The sequence below is a fragment of the Barbus barbus genome, assembly GCF_936440315.1.
Source record: "Barbus barbus genome assembly, chromosome: 16".
NCBI lineage: Eukaryota > Metazoa > Chordata > Actinopteri > Cypriniformes > Cyprinidae > Barbus > Barbus barbus.
Window position 1 is genome coordinate 29,687,041 of NC_136744.1, and position 21,797 is coordinate 29,708,837.

A 21,797-nucleotide genomic window follows, 5' to 3' on the forward strand; every position below is an offset into this window, starting at 1 on the left:
TATTAACATGTAAACATTGTTATAACATGTAAACAATGCAATGCCAAATGTTTATTCCAGGTTTTTTGCCAGGAAAACTAGCATATTGACTTTGGTAGGTTTTAAACATGTGCGTTGGCACGTCACAACATTTCCTGATGTACTAAAAAGTCTCTCTGAAGGTGAACTACTTGCTGGTATACAGAGATACTTCCTGGCTAGTTTACTCAGGTTTTGAAAGTCGACCTGATGGACTTGCCACCAAGTGAGAGGGTCCATCTCACTGTCTATGGTGGGAGACATCATGTAGTTTAATTCAACTTCCACAGTGTGCGATGGTTCCATAGATGACGGAGCTGGGGATGTCTTGAAGAAACTGCCCAGGGATTTTTTGGCCTTCTTTAGGGTGACATCTGATGGACCCATGCCCTGGTGATCTTGATTACTTAGGAACTGCTCCTAAAATAGAGTAATAAAGTAAATATTGTAAACAAATCTAGTTATAGTGCATTACTTTGTCACTTACTACTGTCATATTAACATTTACCTGGCTGTGGCACAGTTGCTTCAATTTCAGACATCACCCTGGCTCTGATGTCTGACACCTTGTCAGAGCTGATGTAGTTGGCTTTGAATCTGGGGTCCATAAAGCAGGTCATGTCCAGAAGTTCTTGAGTTGCAGGGATGTCATACTTGGTGTTCATGTACTCTAGAATCTTCCTCTTTATGGACTTTGTTAAGTCACTGTCTTCTTCTTTTGCAGCAAGAATTGAGGTCTTCATCAAGTGAAGTACAGGTTTCACATATGAAACACTTACGTAACTTTCACCTGATAGAGCATCTGTAAATTCTTGCAGAGGCTGCAATGCCTGGTTTATGGACTCAAGTACATCAAGGTCCTGCCAAGTAGGAACTAAATGTCTTGACTTTTTGTCTGCTGACAGAACGTCGCTTATGGCCCGCTGCTGCTCTAGAACTCTCTGAATCATTCTCTGCCTCGAACCCCACCTTGTAGGGCATTCTGTGATGAGGGAGTGCTCCGGGAGGTTGTGCTCTTTTTGTGCTTTTTTCAGTGCCATCTTCCCCTTCCAGGTGTGGGAGAAATGTCCCACTATTTTTTTGCAGAGACCAACAGCTCGTGTAATGCGCTCATCACCTTTAACAGCATTTTCTGAAGAGTTAAGAACAAAACAAGGACATACAGGGTGAAATAACACAATATTATAATTACAATTTTATATAACAGCATTTGAGATAGAAAACTGTCAGCTACAATTTACTAGCCTCTGTGGAATATATTTAATATAATAATGTAAATAAACACATTATCTTAAATATTACAATATCCAAAATCATGTCTAGTCTACATGCAACTATACAAACAAAACAACTGAACATTTTTTTCAGTTATTATTGCAAATATAAACATTCAACACTCACCGATGGCCAGATGCAAGCGGTGTCCAAAGCATTGTAGCCTGACCCAATTATTAAGTTCGGTAGCCTTCACCACATTGGCTCCGTTGTAATGGACACTTGATTTTCCTCTTTTAATTTCCAGCTGGCTAAAACGTCCCGCAGTCCGTGGGCTATGTTTTCACTGGTGTGGGATTCAGGGAAATACACAACACCCAGACAGAGTGTTTTTAATTCAAAGTCTTGAGTAAGAAAGTGAACGGTATAGCTCATGTAAGGCTCAGTCGTACGACTCGACCACAGGTCAGTGGTGCTAGCGTAGAAGTCCACTTGGTGGAGCTCGGAGCTCACTGTCTTCAAAGTGTCATAAATCTGTGGAATTGCGACGTGAGAAAAAAAAATTCTCGATGGCAGCTGATATCTTCATTTGTTAATTAGACCCACAAAGCCTTCTTTGCTCACAGTGTTAACAGGCATCATGTCTTTAGCTAAAAAGCGTGTGATAGCATCTGTTATTTCCTTGTGGCGTTTCGACGTTTTTCCGTAAGGCGTTGCATTTGTAAAACTTTGATCAATGGTTGTCTGTACGACTCCCTTATTGTTACTTGGCTTTTCGTTAGCCGTTTTGGTAGATTTGGCCTTACATTTTCGGAAGTCTTCATATAGCTCCCTGTGGTTGTGTTCCAGATGACTGTGGAGATTCGTTGTATTTCCTCTCGACGTGACCACAGTTTTTCGGCACGACTTACACAGTACCTGCATTTGTGACACGTCGTCTTTCTTGAAGCCAAAATACTGCCATATTTCAGACGTACAGTTCTTTTTAGGCACAAGTTCTTCGCTGCTGTCACTTTCCTCGCTTGTCTCTACTCCCGCCATATTTTCCACTTTCTGCTCTGAGCCACTAGATTCACCTTTGGGCCCGGTCTAGCCAATAGCATATAGCACCTACTTGGGAGGCGGGTATAAACATGGTAAAGCCTCTTCTGATTGGTCAAATTTGGACAACCTATGCATGCAACAAATGCTTGGCACATAAAATAAATTTTAATTATCGCAACTCTCTGCGATACGGATATCGCATATACTATTATCGCGATAACGATAATTTTGCGATATATCGTTTAGCCCTAGTATTTGCAATGTGTATTCTTATTTTTTTAATAAGAAAGATAAAATAATGACAAAGATTTTTACCTTTGCCCACTTTGGCCCGTCTCCCGTTATTGTTCAAATCAACGCAAAAATCAGACCGAATTTTTTTTATGCACAGTTGTAAATTTTAACCAGTTGATGAAAATGACCAAATGTTCTAAAAATCTGATAAAATAATATAATCATTCATCATTTTGACTCATCTCTCTTCTTATAAATGGTTTTAAGTTTAGAGGCATTTTAAAACTTTTTTGTCAAAACCCTATTTTAATTTCATACATGTTAGTAGTTAACATGTTGTTTTGTTGTGATCCAACCAATATTTTTATTTTATTTAATGAAATGTACATGTAAATCGGTTGAGAACCACTGCTCTAGGGGCCGCTCTTGTACATGAGCTTATCAGCTGCTCAAGCAACGGACACAACACAGAAAAATGTTATTTATCGGTATGGCCGATAAACTGGGAAAACCAATCAATTTCAAAATATAAGCTTGCAAATCTGAGAAGAAAAGTCAGAATTACAAGATATAAACGCACAAGTCTGCGAATTTGAGCTTACAGTTCTCGTTTCTGAGTTTTATATCAGAATTGCTAGAAAATGTCAGAATTGTACAATTAAAGTGTCGCAATTACCTTTTTTAATTACATTGGTTTTACCCCATGGCAAAAACAAGCTTCCATCGAAAACCCCGGTCATGGTTGTATCTGTTTTGGCCCAGAAGAGACGACCGTGTCTGTTTGAGTGATGGGATGCGACTGCAGAATCATGTTGCTGTGTCCATGAAATTGGTTATGAGTCCAGTGCTGTGCTTCCATGACTGCGACATGCTATAATAAATTTTCCCATTGTTGCTTAAGCGCTCATCTATTGTTTTGTGTCACTCCAGCTGCTGAGATATATCTCATTGAAAGAAATGACCCAGTTACATTTACTCTGAAATTAAGAATTGCATTAATTGGCGCTGATGTTCTGCTCAGTTTTTGAGTTTAGAGAAGATAGATAGATAATCCAACTAATGCAAGTGTTCATTTAATCATTATACAGTGATTAAATAGGCACGACAATTAAACACCTGATGGTTTAAATAGCAACAGTTTATCTGGTCACCATGTAAGATTATTCATTCAAAACAATGAGTCATTAATAAAGCAATAAGCCACTTCATATATTAGTGATTTTTAACCATGGCTATTGCTTTTATACAATGGCAGCAACAGCAATAGAACACACCAGTATTCAGTTAATAGTTACAGTTTAGTCCTAATCAGAAAAGTGACTTACAAATGAGGACAACAGACGCAATCAATTGTAGTATTAAAACAACTAAAAACAGATCCAAAACTAAAAGCTAAACCTTTATAAATACTACCTAAAAATAAAGAAATTAAATAAAAATGACAAATGCATACAACAAAATTTCAAAACTTAACATATAAATTAAAAACTAAAAAAATAAAGCTAAAAACAATTAAATAACAAAAGGTATAAGAGTATAATAACTCTATACAACAACTATATATGTGTATATGTACAACCACACACACATACATGCATATACACATTTATAAATTCAATTTTTACTATTTTTTATTTATTTTTTATCAAATAAATGCAGCCTTGGTGAACAGAAGAGCATAAGAACTGAACTAACTGACCTCAGTAGTATATTACGTTTCATGAAACATGTTACATCACTTTCAAAAGTAAATTAAATTGAGGTCCACTAAAATAGGTTCCAATTGTTCTGCAACAAATGAAGCCCTGCTTACTGTGGGAAAACCCCAAAGCGTCCCGCCACCGCATGCATAATGTTAGCAGTTTACCAGGAAGTAAAGCAAATCAAATTAATGACAACTCGGCCAGGAATAATGAGCTGTTAGAAGCCGCTGCGGCACGAATACAAGAGAAAATACTGAGCTGTCACCTTCTGTGGAGGCTGTGTTTTTACTCTCACTCTCTTCTTCTCTCAGCAGGTTTCTTTGTAGAAACGGAGGGATGGATGGAGACGAAAGAGCAACTTCTGAAAGGATTCTTCTGGAACCGTACAAGTACTTGTTACAGCTGCCAGGTGAGAGCATCTGTAGGGCATTACGCATATATTTTTGGCTGCATGTACAGTACAGTGGTGCTGAAGGAATAAATCACACAAAATACAAATTAATTTACTCACCATGTCATGAAACTGAGACTATTCTGTGGAACATGAGGAAAAACTGACAAAATCTTCACTTTGGAACAGAAACAGACTGAATTTTTAGGTTGTTCTTTGATAGTTTGACACAAAATAGAAGCTATTTTGAATATATGAAATGCAGTTAGACAGCTAGACCTATATTTCAGTGCCCTTCAGAAGATTTGAAATATGTGACCGTGGACAACAAAACCAGTCATAAGGGTCAATTTTCTGAAATTGAGATGTATACATATTCTGAAAGCTGATTAAATTATATTTCCATTGATGTATGGTTTGTTATGATAGGACAATATTTGTCTGAGATACAACTATTTGAAAATCTGGAATCTGAGGGAGCAAAACAATCTAAATATTGAGAAAATCACCTTTAAAGTTGTTCAAATTAAGTTCTTACCAATGCATATTACTAATCAAAAATTAAGTTTTGATATATTTACGGTTGGAAATTTACAAAATATCTTCATGGAACATGATCTTTACTTAATATCCTAATGATTTTTGGCATAAAAGAAAAATCTATAATTTTGACCCCTACAGTGTATTTTTGTCTATTGCTACAAATATACCCCAGCGACTTAAGACTGCTTTTGTGCTCCAGGGACACAAATAGTGGATGAACATTTGTTATGGTTTATTGAGATTGATGATTAATATAGCCGTGGTCACCATGAGCTGTCATAGTATGAAAAAAATGTATAATATAATATAAAATGTATTATTTATTTTCCCTTTACTGTTTTGTGTCTAAACTAGTAAGTCATTCATATGGGTTTGGCATGAGAATAAGTTTTAATTTGTGAGTGTATCTTTGCTTTAATGTTGCTGAATGTCTTGGATATTAATAGCTTGGCTTGGTCTTGTCTGAAATGTAGGTTAAATGATATTTTAAGAATGGCTTCGCTGTAGGAAAAGTGCTTTATGGAGATGAAGTGGGATTTTATAATGAAATGAGTCGAGTTCACTGTACTACGGTACATTTATGACAGAATTATGCAGCAGTCCTAAATGAAACAAATGACATTTGCTGAAATAGGGAAATGCTTCCACATTTTGCATGACTTTATTTTGACCTGCTGGATTCATTTAATTAAGATTGATTACTCTTTTAAATTGAATAGAACTTTTTATGCGTAGAATTTATGCGTAGAACTTTTTGAGGTAGAATTTGAAAATCCAGCCTATAGGATTCTCTGATTGCAGGCCTTGACCTGGCTATGGGTGATGGGATTTGGTTTGTCATTAAAGAGATAGTTTGCCCCAGAATAATCATTCTGCCAGTATTTACTTACCCTCATGTCGTTCAAAAGCTGTTGGACTTGTTTTGAATGTTGAGAAATAAATGTCATTAATGCCCATTGACTTTCATCGTATGCAAAAAACACATGACATTCTTCAAAATATCATCTTTTTCCTTCCACAGAAGAAAAATAATTCATTAGGGTGAAAAAAATTGACAATTTTACTTGATGTATATTATTGTCGCCATATATATCTTTCCTACGATGAGACTTAAGAGATGAGAAATTATTCATAATTGTGTTGGTGACAAACATGAACCATTTTTCCAAATTTGAATATATATATTTTAGATGCTGTAAATCGTTTCCATTTTCTGCAGTGGTAAAATTATAAATAATTTGTGGTCTTTGAGTTTAGTATGAGGTTGTAAACATGTTTTAATGATCCAAGCATTAGAGAATGTTTTTAAAATAGTAGAGGTGTAACGATACACACGTCAATGATTCGGTTTGTTACATGATACCATACTCTCACAATACTTTAAACAGCCAAAGTAGTTAAAATTAGGGGTAGACCGATTATCGGCCTGGCCGATTATTGGCACCGATATTAAGCATTTTTATGATAATCGGTATTGGTCATTTTCAAAACCGATGTGCCTATAAAATTATTTAATTTTGAAACGCGCTATTTGGCGGCAGGTTGTATTTAGGATTGAAAGTTGAGATCATGTCTCTAAATCCCTTGTCCTCCACCATGGACAGTGGCCTCATATCGGTCACGAGCATCTGATTTGTTTAGAGTCAGGAGTCCGACCAATCAACGTGGAAGACTAAAGGCACTCTCACACCGAAAGCGCTTGCTAACTGGTGCTGAATCGTCACAAATGGTTCTGTTCATTAACAAGAACATAAATATTCATGATCCCGCTTAGATAAAAATGCATTATTACAAACATATACTTTCAGTTTCACTCTGTCCCTGACATGCATTTAAAAAGCATAAATATTGTATTTTATAATTATTTGTTAAATATTGTATTTTTTTTTTTTTTACAATGTTTATTTGTAATTTACAAATTTATATATGATTAAATAACACACTTTATTTTTCATTTATTAATAATAATTAACATGAAAGCTCAAATGTGTGATCTGGGTTTACCATAACATCAGGATCCAATATAGTATTTTATAAACATAAATATTCCTTAATTTTACACATTTTTATTAAATAATGAATTTTTTTAATAATAATGAAAATTAAAGCTCAATTGTGTGACCTTCTGTGTTTAACATATTTGGTATAATATTGTATTTTAGAAATATTTGTAAATTATAAATATTATATAAATAATCTTATAAATTTGTAAGTGATAAAAAGTTTCATTTTATCAAATAATGCATTTAATTTTTAATTATTAAATAATAATCAACATAAAAGCTCAATTGTGTGACCTTCTGGGTTTAACATATTTGGTATAATATTGTATTTTAGAAATATCTGTAAATTATAAATATTATAGAAATAATCTTATAAATTTGTAAATTATAAAAAGTGTTACATTTGATCAAATAATGCATTTAATGTTTCATTGTTAAATAATAATCAACATAAAAGCTCAAATGTGTGACCTTCTGGGTTCGCCACGTTTTATGTGCAATTACCAAATATGATGCTAAATTAAATCTGTCTAAACTTTCATTCTGAATAAATGATCCACGATGCATATTGTTGCAGTTTTGTGTTGTGACCGGATATATTGTTACAGCCCTGTAAACCCGTGATTTATGGAGCTGGAAGCTGCTGTCAGTGCTTGACATTTGATGTCAGCTGGCTGTTCTGTGGCTGAAGCATCATCATCCAGCAGCAGTCATTCAGGAAGTCTGCAGTCAGCACAATGCACAATAAATGACAATATCATGTGTCTATTATTAGCTGCTCCAGACATGAGATTCTGTAAGAGTCACATGTTGTTAAGGACTATTTGCGATGGGTTGATTTGTTCCTCATGGCTCTTGTGACCTTTTAGACATTGGAGTAGCTTATAGCTTTAGTAGTAACCCACTGTGTAGTTCTAGTATGATACATTACTATAGTGTAGGCTTATATTTCCAAGTCATTTTGTGAGATTATGTTACCATGTAATTTTTCTGTAAAATATAGATGTCTTTTACTCTCAAGTGTTATTTTAGTATCATTAGTAGTTTTTGTTAACATTGAGTTAGATTGAATTTTTATATTTTCACTTTAATTTGTCACTATTTTATTAAAAAAAAAATTAAATGTATATATTTTTTTCTTCATATTTTAAGTTTTTATGATTTTATTTAACTATAAATATTTGAATAAACTCCTTAGATAAGATACTGCAGGTTTTATTTTTATATTTTCTGTTTTCATTTTAATTTTGGTTCAAGTATTTTGTTGTGTTTGTTATTTTTATTATTTCTTAAATAATTAGTTATTTCTTTAGTAATTTAGAAATGATTCATTTTAGTTTATTTTAGTACTTGAAACTAACTGAAAAAGTCTACTTTGAAAATGTATTTCATATTTTATTTCGGTTAATGTTTTTGTTTTTCAAGTAACACGTTTTTTTATGGTTTTAGATTGTTTTATTTAACTATAATCTGACTGTTTTAATGAAAACTTTGAATTATGCATAAATGTTTTTTTTAATAATTATCAGAATTTTGTTGCCTCTGCTTCAATTTCCTACCGTCTTGCAGAATTAAATCTTCCCCTTTCCATCTCTTTGCTGCTGTTTAAGTGAGAGTGTGTTAATTGTATCGACAGAGAAAGCCTGCTGAGTCTGAAGGAGTTGTTCCTCTAATATTCAGTCTGCGAGCGCGAGGAGAAATACTGCTGCTGCATCAGAACTCATTCTGTTGTTTTCCCATCGTCCTCTTGCAATTTTAATGATGTCTTTTGTGACAGTATGCTAGTTTTTGCAGAGGTCAGGGAAGAAATCACTGAGGAACAAACTCAACAGCGCCAGTGAAGGGCAAAGCAAGAGAAAACAGTGCAGAGATTGAGAAAGACAGCCAGTAGGTCATTTACTCCCATTTAAGGGTGAAACTCATTAAAACAGGTCCAGGTCATGTTTCACCCCAGAGTCAAAAGAATTCAGATTTCTCATTAATTCTGATGATTTCTTACTTTTTAGTGATTCCTATTACTGTAAATAAATGGTTATAAATTATAAAAAGTTTTTCCATTTTAATAATAATTTAAGGTTTAAATGATTTTATTTCAAATTTATTAAAAAAATTACAATTAATAAAATTAATTCAGAAAATAAAATGCAAATTTAGTTTGTATAATCAAAGTCAGTAATCTGTGAAATGGTTCCTACCTATATTATAGTAAAAAAGATTTTCAGTTTTAATAATAATTAAATATTTAATATTAAATAAACAAATGTAAGAAATAAAATAAATTACAATTAAAGATGAATCAATTTAATTTATAAAAAGAATTACAAATTTAGTTTGTGTAACCAAAGTTTGTCAGAATTCCGTTGATACAATTTGTCAGGAATAGAAAATCTGATACAATGATATCATAAATAGTGTTTTCGAAGCTAAAAGTGCTATTTTGAGGCCGATCCAGTCCACATACACATTGTGATGTTTTTGGAAATGGTCTGTTCTCTTTGATTATTGAGGGTGTATCTGGCATGCTCTTGACGGAGTCATCATTACTGGAGGGCATTAGATCAGCGCAGCCGAACTCGCTCGAGTTACAGGAAGCTGCAGGGAAAACGTTCATGAATGGAGATGAAGTGAGATCCTCCTGAAGACAGCTTGCTGTATAATCAGAGCTCTGCAGTCTTCAGCGTTTAAGATTGTGTTTTAAAGGCAAATACACTTCTATTGATTTATGTCAGCATTCAGACTTGAGCCACTGCTTGTTTCATGCTGTTCATTTTTTATGGTTTTAGTTAACTATAATAACTATAATATAAACTTCTTAGATGAGATACTGCATATTTTATTTTTAGATTTTCTTAGTTTGTTGTTGTTTGTCGTTTTTATTAGTTTTAGTTTTTAGTACTTCAGACTAGCTGAAATCATGTCGTGTTGTATTTTTAATGTTTTATGTTAATGTTTAATCCAAGTAAAGAAAATGTTTGTTTTTCTTTTATATGGTAATATAACCCTGTTTTAATGACAATTTGTTCATTTTAGTAATTGTATTGTATATATATATATATATACACACATTTACATCAAATTGTATTTATTAGTTCTAGAATATTTAGGTTGTTATTTTAGTTATTAGCTGAAATGTGTACTTTTTAAAAATGTATTTCATATTTTTCAGTTTATTTCAGTCTGCTTGTCTGGGTACAAACTCACGAGGTTTTTTGTGCTAAAGAATAAGAAATGCTTTTTTCTGTTGTTGAAAAGCTTCAGTAAAAATAAAAGCTAAACCTCTCCGTTCACGTTATTGGGGAAGGTTTGAGGTGTTTTTGAGGAATCGGTCTCGGTGGGAAACATCAGTTGATCTTTTCTGTCCGTGTTTGTGCTGCAGCTCATTTGGATTTCTTGTCATCTCTCCTGCTTTTCTCTGTTTTGGTAGGAAAACAAGTCAGAACAAAACTCTCGCAAGCGTTCAACCACTGGCTCAACGTCCCAGAGGACAAGCTTCAGGTAAGGCTTTGTTTGTGTTTATCAGGAAGTGTTTCTGCATTCACAGTATTGTTGAAATATATTGTGGAAGGCGAGAAACAAAGTTTAAATTAAATATTCTCTATTGTAATGTGAATATTTAGCAGTTCACACTTTTCTGTACAGTTTACAATAAAAAAATAGACTCTTTATCTCTCAATTCTGACTTTTTCCCCCTTGCAATTCTGATGTTAACTGAAAAAAAAAAAAAAAAGTCAGAATTGCAAGACGAAAGGATGCCTTAATTTATATTTATTTAAAAAAAAAAAAACTTTTTTTTTTTATTACCTTATTTTATTTCTTAATTTAAAATTTATTTATTGTATTTTATTTAGATTTTTAATATTTTTCATTTATTTTTATTTTATTTTTTTATTTTATTTTATTTGAACAGGCTTCCTCAGATCTGTGCATGTTATTGACAGGTTTAGTTTAGATTGTCCTTGTGGTATTCTCTCCCTGAGGTTTCTATTAGATTTGTGTTGATTTTTATTTCAGTCAGCTTGTGTTTGCCGAGGGCAAAGCTTAAACAGACATAGAACAGAAAGTGAAACAGATCTGCTGCTTTGTTGAGGAACTCACGACTTGGCAGAAAACCTGTCTCAGTTGCTAATTAAGAGAACAGATGTTTTCACACTACACTGGCTTTTATCTTTAATCAACTAGTCTACATGCTTCTAAGGTTTAACATGACTAATGTTAGTTAGGATTGATCAGATCATTTTCCAGCCTCTTGCCTGTTTCTGAATCGCTGCAGTACCTTCAAACGTTTATATGTAAATGAACTCTTATGGTGTTGATGTGTAAATGTGGTTGGGATGTCATAACCCTGGCATCAGCGATTTCTAGTTATTTCATCAGATTGCATGCCTACTTTTAAATGTCTGTCAGCTGAGAGAGTTGCTTTGCATGATGCATGGTGATTTAGTTACGTCATCAATCTACTATTGGAAGGTTTTGTCTTTTTTTTTATTTTTTTTATGCGGTTATGGTTAGTTCAGAAGGCCCACAATCATTTCTACATGCTTTTGCAGCTTAACTTCCATGCAAACCTTTTTTGTGCAAACTGGCCATTTCCTGTTTTGTCTTGTTGTTTTTCTGCGCTGGCATTGCAGAGACTGAAAATGATCAATGCAAATAGATTTTAGCTCTTAACCATCACATCATGGGCCATGTTCAGCATTCGGCCCTTCAGATTGAGTCGAGGCGTTCATGACGGGATCGTGTTACAGCAGAGAGAAATACATGCACATGAAGGATACGAGAAGCTTTTGAAGGAACGGTTCACCCAGAGTTCTCCATTATTCCTAGTGTTTTTCATTATGTTGTGATTAGTGTTTTTATTGTATTACAGTTTTAAAAAATTGTAATATGATTTATTTAATCAAATTATTTATTGTTTTGAAGATGTGACATAAAAAAGGTGAATTTTTCTCACAATTCATACTTTTTTCTTAAATGTAATTATTATTAGTAGTATTATCATCATCATAAAGTTTGTCATATATGTGTATATTATATAATAACAATAATAATTTATTATTATTATCATATTACCTTATTTGTATATTATTACTATTATTATTAGCATAATTATTAATAGTAATAATACTGGATAAAAATTAATAATACTGTATAATATATGTACATATGTACTTGTGTGTGTGTGTGTATATTATTTATTTATTATTAATTAACGTTATATTTGTGTATTATATAATACTAATTTTATTAATAATAATAATACTGGGTAATTTTTTTAATATATATATATCTGCAATGCCATATATATATATATATATATATATATATATATATATATATATATATATATGTGTGTATATATGTATGTGTATATATGTATATGTATATGTAATTTTATAAAAAATATAAAATTATTTATGCAATTTAATATTTTTTATATTAATAATAATAATTAATATGAATACTGTGCAAAAATACCTACTAATACTGTATGTAATATTTACTGCATATAATCCTTTACATGATTATTTTCATTGTTGTTGTGGAAAGCTCCAGTTTGACCCATTAGTACAGATGGTCATTAGAATATTGTTGTAGACATTGCAATTTTATGTGCCAGATGAAGTATTTACATTTTATTAAACTGGACACTGCCTGTATATTTTTGTTTATATGTAATATTAAGCCCTGATTTGGTTCGGACTCGTCATGAATCAAGCAGCAAGTGTAAAAATGTATGCATAATACATCAATGAGCTACAGGATTGCTTCAAGAGCAAGAAGTCTTGAATTTGTGACCGTTTCTCACACAGAGCTATTGTTTGCACATACAGCACCCAAGATACCGTAAGTCAATATGAGTCTGCTTTGATTTGGTTTAGTCGTACAACAGTTGTTTTTAAATGAATGTGATTGAAATACTTCTTAAATAACCAGATATGAGATCTGAATCTCTTCTTGTACATGTTTTTGATGTTCAAACACATGCAGTCTGTTAGCGGTGAAAGTTTTTGGTGGGTTAAGTGCGTATGAAAGGGCAAAATCTCATTATACCCATTAAACCCCTTCATATAGTTATGCCAACAATACACAATGCTCTAAACAGTGCTCTACATGCTAATGCTAAACAATCCAGCAGCCATAAAATGGAGGAAAAAAAATCATGTAATTAATTTTTTGGCAATCCTGCTGTTTTCTCTCCAGCATTGCAGATATCTGTACCGCTGACTGACACATGAGCAATCTCATTAATGCAGAAGGACACTTTGCAATGATTATTAGATATTGTCAGTGGCATATTCTTAGTACAGCACTGGATTGTGTTGGAGGAAAGGGCTCTTAATCAATGAAAAATCATTTGAGAGCCGCTGAAGAGGTTTTAAGTGTTTTTTGTTGCATCAGTTCCAGGTTTGAATTCATGTGCTACTATTTCTGTGCTACTGATTGTTAAAGATAATTGAGTCTTCCCTTTCAAAAGGTTTGTTTTTAAAGAACAGTTCTCCCAAAAATGAAAATCTGCTGACAATTTACTCCCCTTTAGGTCATCTGAGATTAGGATGAGTTTGTTTCTTCATCAGATTTGTAGAAATGTGTCTCTGCATCAGTGTCTCAGCAATAGATCCTCTGCAGTGAATGGGTGCCGTCAGAATGAGAGTCCAAACAGCTGATAAAAACATCACTATAATCCACACCACTCCAGTCCATCAGTTAACATCTGGAGAAGACAAAATGCTGTGGATTATTGTGATGTTTTTATCAGCTCTCATTCTGACGGCACCCATTCACTGCAGAGCATCCATTGCTGAGACACTGATGCAGTGCTACATTTCTCCAAATCTGATGAAGAAACAAACTCATCTACATCTTGGATGGCCTGATGGTGAGTACATTTTCTTTAATGTATGATGTGAGTATGGAAAGAAATATTGTTATACATCATAGGATTTATTTTGAAACTTTGAATTTTCTCACTTTAATTCTATTAAACTTAAATGACAAAGTAATATCAAATTCAACATTACATTTTAAAGTCGAAAGACTGAACTAGCATTATCTTGTAAAACATACTCCAATAATCTTTATTTGCACCTTTTGTACGGCGTCGTCAGTGTTAATTAGCGCTCTAAGCTTTGAAGGCATTAGTCTGAGAGATCGTACTGAACTCGTATCTGGTCCAGTGATTAAACCATGTTAATCTTGTCATAGTGAATCTGTCAGAGCTCGGTGTTTTCAGTTTAGTCCATCAGATCACATTCAACCAGCTGTTCGACAGCTTTCTTTTTATCCTGAATATTTCATTAAAGCTCTTCAGACGGGGCAAAGTCAGCCGTTCGTGTCATTAAAGCTGTTTTACGGAGCTTGTTTTCTCCACTTCCAAGTTTACTTGATCTTGTGAATAGAAAACAGCTTCCTTTTTGGATGCGTGTAATGCGGTTTAATCATTATTAGGCTTGTTTATATCAGGTTGGTTTTCCTGTTTCACAGGGCTTGAAAATTTGATCATTCCAGCACGTTTCATGTTCATAATGCAGGATTATTTTTTACGCCTATTGTCATTGCAGTAACGTAGACACAAATCTTTTTCAAGATGTCTTTCAGACGTTATTCGGAAACAGAGGATCATTAGTTTGTCTTGATTTTTGATTGGCAAGCAGTAATAAATGTCTGGTTGTAATTACAGCGTTTGCTTTGCTTTCTCGAGTCTGAAACAATCATTTAGTGGATTAGTCTCAAATTGTCTTTCATGTGACACTTCTGATTAATAATGAATATGCATTCATTTTATACTATTTACTGGTCAATTAAGTAATTATATCGGTTTGTGAATTATATTCAAGGGCTGGAGTGATTGCTCATATTTCTGATTGGTCTCCTTGAATCTCTCTGTCTCTCTCTCTCTCTCTCTCTCTCTGTGTCTCTGTCTCTGTCTCTGTGGCGTGGTTTATCCGGCTGTAAACTCTTGTTGAACCGTCAGCATGATTGCACATGCGCTGTATCACACACGCCACACTGCACTGACGCCTGCCAACAGATCGCTTCTCATTCACCGTTCACTGAACAGCTTCAAATCTAAAAATATAAAGACCGTATTTTGATTCTGAAGTGCACTGAATAGTGCCAGTGTTTCCTCACAGACGTTGATTTTCTGACTTTAGAGGACGTAGTGCCTGAGTTTCCCATCTGTTTGTGTGTTTAGAGGGTTTAAAGTGGCAGAAATCCTGTTTTCCTGAGATGTTTTGGGAATGCTGGTGTTTTAAGAGCTTGTGATTTGACCCGAGTTTCAGAAAGGTTTATCTGCCGGATCGACGAGTTCACTGCACTTCAGTCAGAGGTCAGAATAGCCAAATAAAAATGGGGGAATCTCACAAAAACATGTCCAGGTTGTTGTCTTTAATGTGTGTGTGTGTGTGCACTTGGTTTATGCTACATTGTGGGGACCAAATGTCCCCACAAGGATAGTAAAACCTGAAATATGACATTGTGGGGTCCCCACAAGGGGAAAAAAATATTGAAAATAATAAATGATATTTTTCTGAAAGTGTAAGAATGCAACAGGTAAGGGGTAGGTTAGGGGATAGAAAGTATCGTTTAGTCAGTATAAAAGTAATAGAAGTCTATGGAAAGTCCCCTCAAACGTTTGTGTTTGTGTTTGTGTTTGTGTCTGTGTGTGTGTGTGTGTGTTTGTGTTTGTGTGTGTTTTAAAGCCAAAAAAGGGAAAACAACTGTTTTGCATAAAATAATTACTTGCTTGTAAATTAATTTGTATTCATGTATTCATTTTTTTTATTTTAATATATATTAAATATTACTTTTTTATTTTAAAGATTTATTTATTTAAATTTTATATAAAATCATAGCATAGTTGAACTAGTTGCCTTTCATTTAAATCATCTTCAAAATGCATTTATTCAAATTGCTTACAATCACCATATATTGGGTCATTGTGAAATGGGAAATTTATTTAGTTAAATAGGTTGCTGTGGAACAAGCAATATCTAATTAGTTCAAATATAGAGAGTGAAATGCGTTGGATTTATTAATAAATATACTTTTATTTACTTATTTTTTAATGTTTGTATTTGTCTAAATGTTTATTTAAAAAAAATGGCATATTTTAACTAGTTGCATCTATTTGATTTTATTTAAACCTTATTTTTAGAATGCATTTATTCCAGTTGCGTATTGAATCAGCATAAATGTTCATTGTAAATAAATAAATAATAATAATAGTTATTCAGTTAAATAGGACAACCTTGATTGAAATATTGCTAGCTGTAAAACAAGCAATATTTTTTAATCCGTATCTTTATCTTTAAATGTGTATATAAATATCTTGAACTATTTGCATCTATTTAAATATGCATTTATTCAAATAGTTTATACTGAAACGCATTGGATTTGATGATGAATATACTTTTTCTTATATTTTTAAATAAATTTTATTTAGATGACTTAATTTTGCTTTCACACTACAAAGAATCTTGTTGTTAATCAGTGTATTTGTCTTTACTTCAGTACAGATATCTAAGCATTCCTCTGGAAAACAGTCAAGACTGATCCAGATTTTTTGCAGGCATCTGTAATCAAGCAGCAACGCTGGTGATGTAATGTTTCTAGAAGGCAGACAAATACAGTAGTAATCTCTGTCTTACTGTGTAAAATGCTTTCCAAGAATCAGAATCAGCGCTTGCTCTTACAGATGTCACACTGATATACCCGAGGTGTGTGTGTGTGTGTGTGTGTGTGTGTGTGTGATTATAGGGTCTCTACAGGGGCGGTTTCTTACTGTAAGCAGCGTGTTTGCAGGATGAATGTGTGAGGGCCTCTGATGCTGGCTGGAAGCCCAGCACACGCTTCATTACTACGACAGCGAACGAACTTTAACTTTGTCTCAGAGCAGCTCTTGATCCTCACTTGTTAAGGTCAAACTCTCAGCAGTTCTTCAGTCTCTGAAATCTTCCACGCCTGTCTTTCCGCTGGAACTTTTTCTTTCTCTGCATTCACCATGTTTGAAGCGGATGCCAGCGCTGATGCCCCCTGCTGGTCGCTCCGGTGCGGCAGCTTTTTTTCCATGTGGAGTTTTTGGTGGTTTTTTGTTTGTTGTTTTTGAAAGTAAAGATCAGTCTCTATTTAAACCCTTTAAAGTAGGTTACTATAATTCATCTAAATGCACTTTTGGGCCTGTAAATCAACGTTTAGGCCTGTTTCACAGCCCGTATCACTCAAATATTTAGGCCTAAATTTAAGATTTAAGCATATAAAACACCCATGCATTTGGATTGGGCACTGTTTTAACAAAGTAATACACTTAATGTGATGCATTATTTGTCAGTCATACATGAATGAAACAAATCAGATTTATGCACTCTAAAGTCATGCTGTAGTTTATTAACTATTGCATCTATTTAATTTTATTTAAATAATAATTTTCAAAATGCATTTATTGAAATTTCTTAGAATCAACAAAAAACTGTTCATTGTGAATTACATTTAGTCAGTTAAGAAAAACATGCTTAAAATATGGCTATAAAACTTGGATCGATTTTGTATTACAGTAATAACAGTGTTAATGTTTTAAAAACTAATCATTTGTTACTTAAACTAAACTGAAATAACATGTAAATACTAGTTTTTAAAAAATGATTTCAGCTACATTTCCAATTTAAATTTATTTGAACTTTATGTAATGAGAAATTGAAACTGAAATAAAAATCAATTAAAAATATGCTACTAAAAATTACAAACACAAAATAGTAAAACTTTTACTCGAATTAAAATAATGAAAATAAAAACTGATTCAAAATATTAATAGAAATTATAATCTCAATTATATTAAAATAACACTGTTAACAACTTAATTTGGTGCATATTTGTCAGTTACACATAAATTAAACTTATTAACTATTTGCATGTATTTGATTTAAATAAATGCATTTTGAAATATGATTATTCCACTTGCTTAGAATCAGCATAAATGGATATGAAACATTTTAACCGATAACCGATAATTAAGTCCTTCTCATGCCCGATACCGATAAGTTCATATTTTTATATTATAATCTGCAGTTTGTGCACCCAGGAGAATTCACTGATTAAACTGATATTTTAGTAGCTCTGGCTACTATTTGAAATTTCTATTCAAATATTTCATGCATAAAGAAATGCATGTATTCAACGTTTTTAGTGCACGAGGATGAGAAAGTTATAGTCTTTAAGCAGTGTTGGGAGTAAGGCGTTACAAAAGTAATGCATTAACTTATAACTTTTTGCTGTAAAGCAGTAGTGTAAGGCATTACTAATCAATTTTCAGTAATATTTTACTCGGTACATGTTCAGTAACGCTTGCATTACAACACACTTTTAGCCCCCAATTATTATTGTTTTTTTTAAAATTTAATTTAAAGTCGGGCTCCTACTTTTTTATGTCCCTAGGGCCAGGCTTCGGGCCAATATTCACATCATAGTTCAGATGCGGGCCGGGCCTCGGGCCTGTTTTAGGCTTCTCCTTATCTTTATATTTTAGACATCCATCAATTATTGATGAAAAACAATTGCCGCACTGGTGGAAACAACATGAGTCCGTGCTGCCGCGACTGAGAGCGACTCGACGGTGTTTAGTGTCCCGCAGCAGCTGCAAGCCATCAGCACAGATGAAGAGTTCTGATTCAAATACACGCAATAAAGAAAAAGTAATTGCCATGAATGTGTCCGGGGGAAATCGTAAGGATTCACCATCTCCTCGTTAGACGCGCCTTTAGAGAGAAGTGCATCTTCACGGATAACGATTGTATTAAATAGTTTTTGTTTTTATTTATTTCGTTAAGTAGCAATTTAAAGCTTTCTTTAGATATATTTATCATGTCTGTGAGGCATGTATTTCGGTACTTTTATAATACATTATAAAAAAATGCATTGACATTTGTCAGCCTCAAAAAAAAAAGAAAAACAAAAGTGCATGCTCAACAAAAACAAAGTGCATCCTCATACCAAGGTTAAGTCGCAACACCAGTTATCACTTGCCCACCGCAGCACCGTCCCTCACCGTCATTTTGATTTTAGTAATAAAAATCATTTAGTTCAGTTAGAGAACAGACACTACAATTAGAACTGAACGCGGCTGCTCAATGCAGCACACCGAACGAACGACAGTCGCGCATCACAGATCAGATTTCATTTATCACCTGAGGAGAGAGAGTCGAGCTGACTGATGAAGAGTGAGGTGAAAAACACAAGACGATGGCAGAAGAGTTTCAAAACCAAATGTAAAAGCGCCTGTTTCAAAAATATTTTTGGATTTTGAAAAGCCTGTTGACCTGCCATTTATCTAAGGTGATATTGGAAGGTCTATTTATTTATTTTTTAAACATTCGTTTCTCATTTAGCCTATTTGGTTCCACAGTATTTGCTGATTTTTATTTTATTTAAACTGTGATATTTTTCCCATTATTTTACATCAAGGTGTATGCAGTCCGTGCCTCAAAACTTCCCATCTCACTAATAAACGCTCTATAATTATTATAATTATTTGTTCCTCAGTCTTTACTGATTTTCAGTTTTGTATAGGCCTACCATGCATATTAAGTTATTTGTTATTTTATAGGCATATAGCATGGTGCATTTTTATTTGTTTTGTTAATAAACTGTGTTGTATTTTGTTGTTGCTTGAATTGAATTCAAGCAATTGATGCCGAATTGCCGTTAATTTAAAAGTGAAAATAAAATACGCGCGGTGCTTTTACAAGCTATTTAAGCAAAGGAATTTATCGGAGCAATAAAAATGACGTCATTTTCTCTCATATCGGTCGATAATTTATCTGTCCGATAAATATTGTGCATCCCTAATTTAATTAATAAGTATGAAGATGGTTAAAATATGGCTAGCTGTTGATCCTATTCAAATAGTTCAAATCTATGGGATTCAATTAAATGGTTGATTGATTTAAAAATATATATATGAATCTGGTTGTTGTGTATTTAAAACACATTCAGTTGATTAGTAGCTACTATGACCTGTTTCATTTATATGAATGATGAATATGCATCACTTTAAGTTTATGCATGGCCCTAAATAGTTTTGCATGGATTTATTATGGTTTACAGTATTGTCTAGGAGTGTGAAAGCCGAGCGCTCACTTGCCGCTGTGACTGACAGGTGGGTTTACTCACGCGGCGTGTTTGTTCTGCTGTCTGTGTGAGTGTATGTGGCTCAGAGGTCATCTGAGGTCATGTAAAGCGCTCGGCTGTGGACGGACCCCGAGGACTCGACCCACCGTGTCAGCGCTGATTACTTTAACGAGTGAATGCGTTAGCTGGCCTCCCCTCTGCTCACCATATGCTCCCTATCAGCGCTGATCGGAAACACTTTCACTCGTCAAGAACTGCACTGCCTTTATGGAATACAAAACAAGTGTGAATAATTAATTATATTACACTAAATAAATCATTTATTTATGTGACAATTATATTATGCATTTTCTCACTTGTGCTATATTCTTAAAAGAACATTATTGTAGATTTAAGCACTGATTTTTGTTTTTTACATTATATAAATACTACTTTAGCATCAGTAGGTTGTCATAAAGATTGTATTACTGTTGCATTTAAAGAACTTAAAAATTTTCCTAAATTAACTTTGTTTAATGTTATGATATTATGTTATTTTAACTGATTGATTAAAACGTAATTCTAATCGTATTAATGTAGCGTTTTAATTATTATAAAATGAATTGCATTAAAATAACTTTTAAATTGGCCTACACGCTTTAATGTCATAAAATAATATTTTATTATTTTCATTGATTGATTAATGTAATTGTAGTGTTTTTAGTTATTATTTTTTTTTATTATTATAAATTAATTTGCACAAATTATATGAAATTATTAGGTATATTTTATTATGTATTTTAATACTAATTTATTTTAGATCTCTTTAAAAACATATTATTTTATATTCATTAGTGTCTCTTTATATTCTCTGTTAGCCTGGTATTATATTTGTTACAAAAATGAAAGTTTCTGTAGTTTTAGTCGAGCACCGTTTACCTACAATTATCAAACCGTTTAATAATCAAAGATACAGTTATGCATGTCACATTCAGATTTGCTTCCTTTGAAACATGTTTGCTGATCATGACACGATGTGTCTGCGCAGACCTTCACTAAATACACAACACAGGGATGTTAGTCAGCATTTCAGACACACCCTGATTGTGAACCCTATCTAGTGCTGCCCTCTCCAGGCCATTACATACATTACAGTTCATGCAGATCTGTGCACTCCTCAGTCTCTGCTGATCTCACCACAGCTTTTCTGATGAGACAGACTGCCATTTATGTCTGGTAATCATTTCTTTGAGCTTTTACATGACTGCACACATCACATACAACAATAGGAAGCTATTAATACACAAAGTAAATTAAAGCAATAAGCCCCAAGAAGCCGTGGTTTACAGTGCATTTATAACAGTGCCTAAAACCCCCTTAGCTGTTATAAATTCACTGTAAACCATGGCTTCACGGAGCTTATTGATTTTATAAAACGGTTATTCCGTATACGTAGCAAGGTTTCACAGAATAAAACAAAGCAAATAAAATGTAATGATATTAATAAAAAACAGTGTAGTTCCTCAGAAACGGTTGTGGTTGCAG

The 21,797-nt window shown here is 33.3% G+C and overlaps 1 protein-coding gene across 2 annotated transcripts in view; it reads left to right on the forward strand.

The window, feature by feature from the left end:
• ggps1 (geranylgeranyl diphosphate synthase 1) overlaps window positions 1–21,797 on the forward strand; it is a 28,891-nt gene that overhangs the window by 4,518 nt on the left and 2,576 nt on the right. The window contains exons 2-3 of one of the 2 annotated variants that reach the window (XM_079436994.1): window positions 4,526–4,623; window positions 10,576–10,646. In XM_079436994.1, coding sequence (XP_079293120.1) covers window positions 4,551–4,623; window positions 10,576–10,646 — 144 coding nt within the window. In that variant the 5' untranslated portion in view covers window positions 4,526–4,550. The remainder of the gene's footprint in view (window positions 1–4,525; window positions 4,624–10,575; window positions 10,647–21,797) is intronic. The other variant, XM_079436995.1, reaches the window with a different exon arrangement.